The sequence below is a fragment of the Aythya fuligula genome, chromosome 5 (assembly GCF_009819795.1).
Source record: "Aythya fuligula isolate bAytFul2 chromosome 5, bAytFul2.pri, whole genome shotgun sequence".
NCBI lineage: Eukaryota > Metazoa > Chordata > Aves > Anseriformes > Anatidae > Aythya > Aythya fuligula.
Window position 1 is genome coordinate 26250286 of NC_045563.1, and position 12961 is coordinate 26263246.

Below are 12961 nucleotides of genomic sequence, written 5' to 3' on the forward strand. Positions count from 1 at the left end.
CGGTCACTGGGGTGGAATTAGGGATATGGTTTAGTGGGGACTGTTAGTGTTAGGTCAGAGGTTGGACTCGATGATCTTCCAACCTAGAAATTCTGTGATTCTGTGAATGTAAAGACACGAGGGGGGAGGTCTCCATGTGGGACAAGTTGTGTTTTGGGGTGACAGTAAGCCTCGGTGGCGTGGTGGCGGTGCCACGTCGAGGCACCTCGCGCCCACCCCATCCCCACAGCGCCTGGAAGCGGCTCGGGGGGGGGAGGGAAGCAGAGCTCGGTAGAAACGGGACCACTGCTGAGGGGACGCCCCTGGGAGGCCGCCGCCATCCCGCGGCGCTCCCTCAGGGCTCCCCCCCGCGGCCCCGAGGGGCGTTCCGGGAGGCGCAGCGGCCCCGTCCCGGGCCAACCCCCGGCTCCAGGCCCGCCCCTCGGCGGGGCGGGCGGGGAGGAAGCGGCCCGGGGAGGCCGGAAGCGCCGTTGCGAGGGGCGGGCGGAGCGGCCGCGGGCGGGTGAGCGGGGCCGGGGGGCCTCGGTGGGCTCCCAGGGTCGGGCCTCGGTGCGCGGCAGGGGCCGGGGGCTGCCCGGGGGCTGCCCGGGGGCTGGGGGGCGTTGTGGGGCGGCCTGAGGTAGCCGGGGCTGCTGTGGGACGGGGCCCGGTGGCTGGGTGTGAAGCCGTGGGTTTGGGGAGGGGAATCCCGCCTCGGCGTGGCACGGAGGGGGAGGTGGCTGGGGGGGGTAGGGGTTTGGGGCGCTGACAGCCCGGAGGAGGGGTGGGAAGCCCGCCTGTGGCAAGCAGGGCTTGGTGTTGCGCACGCTGTCGCAAGGAGCACAGGGTCCCGTGTGGCTCGTGCTGGTGCTGAGTTGCCAGCTGCCTGTTTTACTTCTTGTTTTGCTCCCAGCTTTACTGCCTGTCTACTTTTGGGAAGACTTCCGTCTGCTTGCCGTGCGGGCTGATCCCTGTGGCTTATAGTAGCCAGCACAATCACAGCAGGTAGGGAGCTAGTTGCAGGCTCTGTTGCCCTTAAGATGTGTAATAGAGCACATGCCTTCAAAGCAAAAGATGCAGCCGTAAGGCCTTTTCAGAGCACTTGACCCAGCTGCCACAGTAGTGACGTCCCTACCACCATGGTTAGAAGCAGGTTTTAACTCTTGCAAAAGGGAGGAAGGAGTGAACATTAGCCCAAGAAACAGCAGTTGTGCTGCATTGTTTCTGCCAGGCAGCTCAAAGTAAGTGTGTAACTCAGTGAATGTTACAAAGGCTATAGTATACTGTAGTTTAGCAACATGTTAGTAGTGATATTTATGTCTGGTGCTAATTGTTTGCTGTCATTTTTAGTAGGCGTTGCCAATGGATGAACTGGTGCATGACTTGGCTTCAGCCTTAGAGCAGACTTCAGAACAAAACAAGCTGGATGAGCTATGGGAAGAGATGGCCCTAAGCCCACGGCAGCAGCGACGTCAGCTTCGCAAGAGACGGGGTCGCAAGCGACGCTCAGACTTCACGCATCAGGCAGAGCATGCCTGCTGCTACAGCGAGGCCTCAGAGTCAAGCTTGGATGAAGCTGTGAAGGATTGCCGGGAGGTGCTGACAGCCAATTTCAGTGACTCTGATGACACAGCAGTGGTCAAACGACATCCAGCTCTCAGTGCCACCCTGAGGAGCAAGCAACACTCGTGGCATGAGTCAGACTCCTTTACAGAGAACGCGCCTTGTCGACCTCTCAGGCGCCGTCGGAAAGTCAAACGCGTGACATCGGAGGTGGCTGCCAGTCTGCAGCAAAAGCTCAGGGTGTCAGAGTGGAACTACGAGAGGGGCTGCAGGTTCAAGTCAGCTAAGAAACAGCGTCTTTCACGCTGGAAGGAAAACGCGCCTTGGACGTCATCTAGTCGTGGCCTTTGTGAAACGGGAGAGAACAGGCCCTTCCTCAGCAAAGGGGGAAGGAAGGAGCGGATGGAGTGTGAAGCTGATGAGCAGAAGCAGGGCTCAGATGAAAATATGTCTGAATGGTGAGATCTCGGTTTCTTCCCTGTGTTAGAGCTAGCTGGCTGCCTCACTTGCAGCTGCTTGTAAATCCCGTGCTTTGCTTTGAGAAGTTCTTATCAAAATTATTCAATGCTGTTCTCTTTTTGAAGAGGGGAAATCCCTCAGCTACTTTTAAACTGTAGATTTTCTTCCAGCAGCCTTTCCTGTTAGTGTTGACAAACACTTTGTAGACAAACAATTTGAAAAGTTGGCAAAGTTATTATGTTTCTGGCTTATATGATACAATCAGCCCTCTGAAAAGTCTGTGGCTCTGCTGCTACAAAGTAGCATGCTCGTGGCTTGAGAATTGGCAGCTAAATCCCCTGCTGGCACTTGGGTTGTCCAATTGATTTGAACTGTCTTGTTTTCAGAATTTACCATAAGTAATAATAGAGAGCAGGTCAGATCTCCCATCATGACCGCTAGCCCTCTGTGCAGGTACTGTATGGACCTCAGTCAAAACATCTTGCCTGCAGTTCTGCATCTCTAAGTGGATCTGGAATCAGGTCCTGAAAAGCTAGCTTTGGGAGAAAGTAGTGAGAAGATTAATTCAGTTTCACCCAACTTCTGTATACTTACAGGACAGGTCTGCACAAGCAGTGGAGTCTGGCATATCTCTGTGTCCAGTTTTGAAGAACTTTTGATGAAATAAGAAATGTAAAGAGATGAAAATAAGAAGTGTAAATACTGTGGTCTGAGTTTGTTTGGGTGTTGCTCTTGAGAAGTTTTCCCTTGAGTTTAATTTTTAGAATATTTAGAGTTGTAAAGCTGCTTCTGTACAAAGAGACTTTTCAGGTTAGAAAAGAAACAATTGCTGAGAGTCAAATGGAGGAGATTTCTTAACGAATAGCATACAAAAAGGGAGTAGAGACTGTCATTGTGTGAGAAGCAGGAGACATTCAATAAAAAAGTGTATTACTTTTCATACACACAATTTTTGGAATTCTGCTGTGGGACACTTTGGAGAAACTTTAACGTATCCAAATGGGGGATGTGGAGGATGGATTTATCAGGGGCTGTTAAGCGTTATAGTCCAGATAGAAGATCATGCTCAGGAAGCCCTGAAACTGCTGGAAGCTATAGGAACATACCAAGGAAATAGTCAATTGGCGTTATGGTCTTACATTCTTTCCTCAGGCATCCACTGTAATAGGCACTGTCAGAGAGAGGGCAGTGAATTTGACAAGTATAATTGTTTGCTCCAGTGTAATTGTTCATATGTTCGGGTTCATTTAAGTGTTCTGGCTGTCTAGCTGCTGCAGTTTGTCAGAGTGGACAAGTGGCACTTGGTTATCGAGGGCTTTGTGGGTAATAGCTGCAAACTCCTCAAAGGTATTTTCTGAGAGACTCTGAGAAGCACAGGCTGTGATACATCCTCACTGTCCTGATCCTGGGAACCACTATTGCTTTTTTGTTTTGTATGTGACTGTTAGAGGATGGAAGTAGCAAAAAAAAAAAAAAAAAAAAAAAAAAAAAGTCAAAAGGTCTTTTTTTTTTCTTGAAAAGTGGCTCTCTTTAGGTTAAAAAGTGAATACAGAGTGGGCCTTTTCAAGAGACTAGTGGATGCCTTTTTGTTATGTGTTGTTAAAAGCACTTCAGTCTTTTCAGTGCTGTTGCTGGTAGTCCAGGAAAGGAAACACACCGAGTAGCCCCTGAATGTTGCATGTCACTGGTGATGGACTGAAAGATAGTCTTACCTGATGTGGCAGTGATGGACAGGGTTCCTTGAGGTTTTTCTACCAGTCAGAGCCTGTTCCATCATGTCAAACTTGAACTTAAACCAGCAGGCTTTCATCCAGCCTTTATTTGTGCCAGACTTTAGAAGAGTAAGCAAACAGCTTTGTCTGGACTGTTACTTAAGGACCATGCTGAGGATATCGCTTTGTTCTGTCTCAGTTGTCCCTTGCTCTCAAACTAATTATTGTGCAAGTGTCTGCATCAAATGACACTTACCATCTGCTGCCAAATCCTTGGGATTCTCTTTCTGAGAAATCAAATATTTCTCAGAATATTTGATGTCTCCAACACCACATGTGTGATCTGTGCGGTGACTCACTAGGGAGGGTCAAAGTTGGAGAGAAACACACGCAACTCTCTTTGCTGCAGACTAACTATCCCTCGCAGCAGTGGAGGATCAGGCTTTGGTCTCTGCCGCTCCAAATATAGCTCTTTGCTGCTAGCAGAGCAAAACTGGCTGTGCTCACCCTGCTCTTACTCTGCTCTAGCTGCTTTTCCTGGTACCATGAGAGGAGTACTTTGCAGAGATGTGTAACAAGGGCATAGCCTGAGGAAAGGAGAAGAAAATGGGATGCCTAGGAGAGAGGATCGTGTGGGTGTCATCGCCAGCTGAGGGGAGGGAAAGTGGCTGATAAAGCTCACAGTACTTGGAAACAACCCATCATGATCGAGCAATTTATGGAGCATTTTGATGCTGTATTGGTTCCACTGCTGTTCATGGAATCATTTTGGTTGGATAAACCTTCAAGATCATCATGTCCAACCACCTAACGCTGCAAGTCCACTGCTAAACCATGTCCCTAAGCACCACATCCACACATCTCTTAAATACCTCCAGGGATGGTGACTCCACCACCTCCCTGCCTCGTGTCCTTTGCTTTTCACCTGGGAAAAGAGACCCCCAGTGATGGGGTGTGTTACCAAACTAATGTGTTTTTACACAAACTAAATTGTACATTCAGAACTGATGGTTTCTTTCACGTTCTTTTTCCTCCACTCCAATGACACTTGCTTTTCTTTGTTATGTAGAGAAGAATCTCTTTAAATGCTAACATACCAGCATTTTCTCTGCTTTCTACAAAGCTCCTTATCCCAAGTCAGATCAAAAGCCTACTGTATTCAATAGATAGACTCCCATTCATTGAGAAGGCTTCAGAAATGTATCCTTAATGGGGAGGTAGTGCTTGCAGTTTGCTTGTAGGGCTTCACCTCATCTTTTTATGGAAGAAGATGTGCTGCATCATTGTGATTCAAACTGTGCATAGAATGAAATACTTGAAATTGCCAAACATGGCAAGAGGTGAATGTAAACTGAGAGAAAGAAAGATGTGCAGGAACATGATGAGGGAAAGTGATGTTTCTAAGTTGGGTAATGACACGACTCAAAGCCTAATTTGTAAATAATTGTGGAAACAACAGCGGAAGCAAGCGATGTTAGTTTAAATAGTCATCTGTATATTTGTACAAGGGTGACAATTAACTGCTAAGACTGTTAGAAGTAACCTTCTGTCTCTTCTAATGCTCCGAGATTCCCTGCAGCCATAATAAAGCAAAGGGAAATTATATATTGAGTGCTGAAGTTCTTGTTGATCTAAGCTGAGTACTCTCAGAATGGTCTGGGTTTAGCTTGAGGGCAGAACAAACCATGGTACAAGAGCTGTCTGACAAATCATTTTGAGTGATGTGCTCACTGGTGAGAGATGTTTGGTTTGGCTAATCTACTATCACGTGCTGTAACTTGACTTTTTCAAACTGCATTGCACTGACCCACCAGTGCTGTGACTTTGCTGGCTGATGCTGATGTATTCTGGCCCGGGAGTGTAACCAGCGCTGCTGGAAGGGAGCTGTTTTGATGACAGCCTGCAGTGGCACTCGAGAGCCTGGCTACGCTGATGAATTGGGGGCCAGTCTCTCAGTAAAGAAAAAATTCCTCTCTTGGAAGGCAAGTGACAAAGACAGAGTGTTCAGCATCCCCTCCTTCTCCAGCCCAGCCTGACCTTCTGCAGCCCCTCGGTGCCTCTTGTTTTCTTATTTTTATAGAAAATCAATATCTCTCCTGACACAAACAATAGCTCAGGAGAAAGAATAAATGGGGGAAACCTGAGATCTCTGTCCATCACCTCTCACTTTAACTCCCCCAAACTATTTAATTATAAGCATGCTTTGCTCCAGGTGTTTGTGACAGTGAAATTGCTAAATGAGGACCATTTTAACCAAAGATTGGGTGATCAATAACACTCTATAGCAGTAGGTTGTTGGATCAATAGGATTCATTATTTCATGGTTAAGGTAAGTAGCCTCCTTTGCAAGTGGAGGTCATTAATCAGCGCTTACTGGACCTGCAGAAAGGCTTGTGGAGGAGTCTAGTTTGTGTTCAGCCTTGAAGTGTAAAATGAGTGGTAAAGAGGGTGAGTGAGAGCCACAAAAATTCATTCAAGTAAGGCACTGGCAGCAATGTTTATCTGTAAGGAACTAAACAGCTCTCAGTACAACAGGATGCTTAAAGTACTGTTAATGTGATCTGGAATCTTGACTTAATGCTTTTTCCTTTCTCAGGCACCCTTCCTCTGAAGATGCTAAAACCCTTACGAAGCAGTCACTCAATCCTTGCATCTGCTGCTTGTGAGGACTATTAATCCAGGCTTTCAAAAGGGAAAGCAGACACACTAAGAGATTTGCCCAGGGTCTTACAGTGAGTTGGTAGGAGAGCTAGGAGTGAAACAAATGACTCATGGTTATCGGTCCTTGGCCTTAATTGCTATTGTGTTTATGTGGGAGGGCGAGTGGATGGCCAAACTTTGTAATGAATTGATTTGGAATTTGATATCAACCTACATGCTGAAATGTGGGAATAACATACAGACCGTTCATCCTTGCAGTTTAAATGGCCTTTATGCAATGATGAAGATGCAAAGCTTATAGATAACCCCCACACGATGAGTTTATTTGGTTACACTTCAGAGTGTATTTTCCAAGAGCAACAATATACTGAAGAATAGGTTTATTATGTTCCTGCAGTTCTTTGGGATTACACTTTGTGTGATAACCCATCCTTCTGCTTTGAGAACTAAAGGAGTTGGTGTCTAGTATGACCCAATCCCCCTGGAGGGGTCAAGGGATGCTTTCTAACACTCCCCGACTGGGGATTGATTGGGATACTGACTTACATCTGGTGTTCACATCTCCTATAAGGCCTTAGTGATAAAGGGGTGGGCAGAAAATAGCTCCGCTTGTTCTTATATCCCTCAGCTAAATCAGGGGAAGTATTGCTCGAAGTGTCTGAGGATTGATTTAATATCAGCATTAAAGCCATCAGATGCTTGGGACTGACCTGAGCATGTACTTCTGCTGCAAATATTCATCTAGTTTTACAGTCAATTAACAGCTTTCTACACATTAATTTCTAGTTTAATTCATTGGTTCAGGAATTAAGTCTCCTGTAACCGCTTCAGCAAATGCAAAGCGTGCGGCGTTGAGCAGTAGCAAGTCCTGCTGTGCTAAGGTATTTAGCTGAGGAGTTACAAATGTACCCATTGCTCTTCCCTCTAAAGAAAATAAAAGTTGCTGTAGATTGAAGGGGGCTTTATGTAGCTCTGTAACACATTTGAGAAAAAAAAAAAAGAAGTCTGAAATACAAAACTTTAGATATTTTCAATAGCTTTTAAGTGACCCAAGGACAGTTAACGGCACTTCATTTCCTAGTGAGTATTCCAGACAATGTCAGAGTTAGGTTATTAACTCTAGTACCCGAGGCAAATGCCATTGTATTAATTACTTTTTGATATGTTAGAACTAGACTAGATACAGGATTCTACTCTTTTCCAAGTGATGCAGCATTGCTAGGATTTAACAGGAAGTTATTATATCCCATGCTAGAGCCAGTCATGTATCTGAAATGCAATGGTAACTAATTTCTGTGAAATATGTATAGCATTTTGGTCTCAGAGAAGCTAGTAAAATGTAAGAAAATGCTTTTTGCTTTTTTTTCTGCTGGAATGACAACATTTTTTTTAGTGTTTTTTGTTTGTTTTTGTTGCAGTGAAACCAGCAGTGTATGCAGCAGCAGTGATACTGGCCTGTTTACCAATGATGAGGGCCGCCAAGGTAACAACTGTCCTGTGATTTTCCTCAAGTGTTACTGGAGAATTTCTATTAACTTATAAATACAAAGAAGGATCTAAGTTTGAAGACAGACAGAGAGGGAAGTACAGGAGAAAGGCTAGTGGCTGAGAGGTACTAGAAGTTAAGAAAATGATCTGAGAGGGCTAGAAAGGTGTGATTTTTGGTAACAGTACACTCTTGTATATCAGATCTATAACATTTAGTATCTATAAGGAACAACTATTCTGGCAAGGCCTGGAAACAGAAGAAAAGTTTAAGAGCTTTCCCTAGTGAGATAGCAAAGTTAATGATCTATCGCTGTAGGTGTTTTAGATGTTGTTTACATACCACAGCCTGAATCTGTTGTTATTTTTATCTCTATGGGCAGGAAAAGAAAGCTCCAAAAAATCAGTTAGTATGACAAGTCACCTAAGGAACTGCTAAGAAAACCAGTAATGTGTGATAGATTTTATTTCTGTAAATACCTGTTCTTCCCTTGCTCTTGTGTGCCTTAATTGAGCCTAATATCTTCAATGTCTACTGCAGAAATGATTTCTTAGGGGTTTTGAGTGTGGACTGTATGCTGATTTTATCAGTGACAGCTTAGTGCTCAGTTTCTGGGGGATGTGGTGGAAGTAAGTGCAAAAACAGTTGCAGTAGGCACATAGGCACTCGGGACTATTACACTTGGAGCAGGTGGGATATGACCCTAGAGACCTGTAAAGCCATGTAGCTCATGCAGGTGTGCACTCTGTCACATTTCAAAAGCTAAGATTTGGATGAGATCTCTTCTGGGAATATGTGAGTGCTAAAGGAAGTAGAACCAGTAACTCAGTGGGAAATATTGCTCCCACTAACTTGTTACCAGCCCAGGTGTCTGTGTGAGGCAGTATGGTGTTAGCAAACATACGTACAGTTTTTTACGATGATGTGTTAGACTGTAGGGCTGATCTGTTGTGACCATAGATGGCTGGAGTACTTTCCCTAAGAGTATGAATTTCAGAGATCAGCATTGCTCTGGAAACAATTTTTCCAGCCTCCCTTACTTCAAAATCAACAGGAAGGCCAAATCTCCCATCCCCTGTTTTTGCTGATAACTCTTCTTGGGGAGCTGAAATTAGTGAGCACTAGCATACCAGGTGCTGAAGCAGTGTGGTGACTGAAGAGTTGAATTTTTACCTCATCACTCAAGACAAGATTGCTGTAGATGATGTGCACGTATACATGTGTGCATGCATACACACCTGTTAGAGGTTTGTGGTCACCTCTGCTTGTTTAAACAGTTTATACTGTGACAGTTTTGTAGGCAGAAGATGTTTTAGCTTACGTTAAAAAGGGCTGATGAGATCTTAGAAAATCACACGTTGTTGCATTTTCAGGTTAAATAAGGAACATCTTTTTCCCTCCTTTTTTGATAATTTCTGGTCATAAAGAAGTAAATAACAGGTCTTTGCTTCAGTGAAGTGGAGAGAACACAAAAGATACTTTTTTTGTCATAGATCATACCAAAGATAGTTTTCTAGTCAATCCCAAACTGAATAATTTGAAATAGCAATGTACTTAAGTTGAATAGAGCTTTTTTCCCCCTCCTTTTGAGGTTATGTTGTGTAATACATATTTGCTGTGGCTAATTAAATGAGTTGTCTTTGAAATGCACTGGTAGCTGAAATTGCAGTGAGTGGAGGATGATCCTACTGTGTAATTTGATTGAAAGTTTTTGTAAAATGCACAGGAATCGCTCAAGGCAAATGTTGCAGAGGTATTAGTACACGATCCTGGTTGTTAATGTTTGTCATGTGGAAGTAGTGATTTGAGGTATGACATTGCTCTATGCTCGCAGAGCCAAAAGTGTAAGGGATATTTTTGCATGAGTTATGATCGCTTAGAAGACCTAGACAACATTACTAACCTTTTGTTTAATGTAAGGTGGGTAGGGGTATGTCTATATTTCAAAATATGTTTGTCATAAGCATTCTCGATCAACTGACATCACAGAAATAAGCAGTGTGAGAGCTTTAGGTTGAAGTGTTCTGGCTGTCTTTGCTGTTGCTGATTGGTTTTGGGTGCAGCTTCTTCTGTTATGTGTGAGATGATTCATACTTGGATGAGTTTTTTTCTGCTTTTTCTGGCTGGCAAGGTGTGTGGGTAGGCATAATGGAGTTCAGTCAGGGATAATGTGACTTGGTAAAGAGAGAGAGGATTATAACTGGGAATCCTCGTGTCTTAATGATAGGAAAATGAGAGTTTTCCCGAAGTCAGGTGTGTTAGTAATGTTTTCAGGCAAGGTAAAGTACCTTGCAATTGCACAGGACTGTTTCTTAGATGGGATACTGAAGGGCTAAGTGTCTCTCTGCTGTCTTCCTGCTTTTTCTTACACTTCTCACGTGCTACTGCCCCCAGGGGATTTCCGGCCAGGTAGGTTTACCCTGAATGGTGTCCGATGCAGGTCAGTATTAGACTGCAACTATTAATTACAGTGTCCCTGCTTTATGGAGTCATTTTGGTAATGACTTCTGTTGCTGCTGCTGCTCTAGTTTTGCAGGGAGGTTGTAGTTCTGACAGATTTTAAGGAATTTTGATTGAGTGAGACTCACTGTATGGTTAATATTTACACTCAGAGCGACCATTTCAAAGCCTTATTTTTTTCCTGTTTGCTGCTGTATTAGGAGACTAGGGATCTGCATCATCAGTGAGTATGTTCCTTTTGCCTACTCTGTGAGCCTGGTGTCCTGTTGTGAAATCTTTCCTGTGGTGGCCTAGAACGTGTGCCAAATGATTGGCCTCTACTTCTGTCACAGTAATTACTTCAGAGGAAGAGTTGTGCATTAGACATCACACAGCACTGAACTAAGGTTGATGAGATGCAGCCGCAACAGAGTGCTAAAGCTGCCCTAGGCAGGTCTATAAAGAAGGCTTTGTTCTATAGGGAAATTTTGTAGACTGAGTTGTGTAGTTTAAAGCATTTAGTGAGGCTCCATAGTTACTGCAGGTGATTGAAACAGAATACAAATATAAGGTTCTTCAGGAAGGAATTCCTAATGAGACTTCAGCTGTTATTCCACATCCAAAAATGCCTACCTGTAGTACTTTGTGGGACAGTCACAGGGCACATTGGCGTTTCTCGTTGGTAATTCCATCCTGTTTCTTTAGGAGATGATGAGCAGAGTGATTGGTTTTATGAAGGAGAATGTGTCCCAGGATTCACTGTCCCCAACCTCCTTCCCAAGTGGGGAGCTGACCACCGATCTGAAGTGGAGCGGATTGACTCAGGACTGGAAAAGCTCTCAGATTCCACGTTTCTTTTGCCCTCGCGACCAGCTCAGAGAGGTGAGCTCCACAAGGAATGATGTGTGATTGTGAATTTTTGATGTTGATGATGAGTAGATTTTATTCACAGGTGCTGCAACATAAACTGATATTAGCGATCTGTTTGTAATAATCTAGCTAAAAATAGCTGCACTAGTACTGTAGAAGACAAAAATACTCATTATTCCTCTTATCAGCTGTCTTTTTTTTTTAAATGGGGTTTTTGATTTGTGAATAAAATTGCATATTTACTTCATGTGGATTGAGAAACAGAGACAGAAATACTATTTTGACCACTGAATCAACAATTTTTCCTGGCTGTTTTACCAGGAAGAATTTTCAGTTCTCCTGTGTTTGATTTTCAGGCTTTCATGCTCGCCTGAATCGCCTTCCAGGAGCTGCTGCCCGTTGTCTCCGAAAAGGTCGAAGGAGGCTTGTTGGCAAGGTATTCCCTTTTGCAAGATAATTCATTTGTATTTCCAATGCTGATTATTGCTGAAGTGCTATTCTAAGACTGCACTTGAATCCTTTCCTGCAGAAAGGGAGCCCTGTGCAGTTTTTTCATACAGTCTTTGATTCGGTTAAATGTTTTCACTGCTGAAAGTTGATTGAGCAACCAAGTGGATTTTGAGACAGGCTTGGAGTGGCAGAGACGGTTGACTAGTGCTAAGATCAGTATGATAGGAGGTCTGAAGATGAATGACAAAGAAAATAAATATCAAGAAGATTTAGACAGTAAGTAGGGGAAAATAATGATAGCATGAGACTTTTACATGCCTGTAATTTAGGAGTACAAGGGCAGAGAGGTAACCAAAAGCTGAAGGAAGGTAAAATTTTAGGTTGGGAAGAAAACTGATATAAATGACTGCAGAAGCAGGTGGTCTTAGCTGTTCCAATTTTAGTGATGAGATAGAGTGAAAGGGTATATACAGTAATGTTACCCAAAGCCATTGACCTTTTTTTTTTTATGGTCATTAACCATTTTTTATAAGCATAGGGCAAAAATGCTAATCCTGTTCTTAAAGGAATAAACAATACTTGGCAGATGGTCTGGATGCTTGGTCTGGATGTTGGAGTGTGGAGTGCAGTTGTGTACTATAAAAGATGTTTCTGAGAGTCTGCTATGTTACGTTTTACTGGGATGTGATCTTGAAGACAGCTGCTTATGTTCTGAATTGGCTGGCTTTAGAGAGTTTGTTAACTCTAAGGTGTGTTAGAGGGGCTTGGATTCTAGGCGAGTGGGATTTCTTCTTCAGAAGCTGTTGTCATACCTGAAGATCCTTGTTTGTCCCTTCTTCCTTCCATTCACCTTGCTTAGTTGTAACAAGTGTTTAAAATATGAATCCTCAGCAGGCAAGAGCCTGGCTTTGGGTAGGGTTCCTCAGGCCACCTGCAAGTGGCTGGGCCTGTTGGCAGCACCTCTAATGATCCAAATGAGAAGGATAATATTTACTTGTTTAATTCATCTTCATCACCTTAAAGGGATCTTTGTCATTTGCAGCGGAGGTCACTGCTCCCCCTTCCCCATCTCTCTCTAAATTGTAATCATAAATAATGAGTTTCATTCAGAGCTCCCCGCCAGCGAGCTGCTAATTACCAAAAGTACGGCTTGTAATTTACACAGTAATAAACCGTAAATTTAAACATTACGGCACTTTCAGTTAATAATTTTCCTGCTATAACAAATAGCCCATCTTTTACCCCTGCTGTTACTACTCCCCCTAAACTTTGAATGTGTTTTGCTTATGTAACCTGGAGTGAAACCGTGAACATTCTTAACTGAGAAAACCTTTTACCCTCA

The 12961-nt window shown here is 43.9% G+C and overlaps 1 protein-coding gene across 3 annotated transcripts in view; it reads left to right on the plus strand.

Annotated features, from left to right (window-relative positions):
* The first annotated feature begins 458 nt into the window (after positions 1-458).
* The window catches only part of GPATCH2L (G-patch domain containing 2 like), a 38307-nt gene continuing 25804 nt past the window's right edge, over positions 459-12961 (plus strand). For 2 of the 3 annotated variants that reach the window (XM_032188513.1, XM_032188511.1), the window contains exons 1-5: positions 459-502; positions 1330-2000; positions 7793-7857; positions 11005-11181; positions 11526-11605. In XM_032188513.1, coding sequence (XP_032044404.1) covers positions 1342-2000; positions 7793-7857; positions 11005-11181; positions 11526-11605 — 981 coding nt within the window. In that variant the 5' untranslated portion in view covers positions 459-502; positions 1330-1341. The remainder of the gene's footprint in view (positions 503-1329; positions 2001-7792; positions 7858-11004; positions 11182-11525; positions 11606-12961) is intronic. The other variant, XM_032188512.1, reaches the window with a different exon arrangement.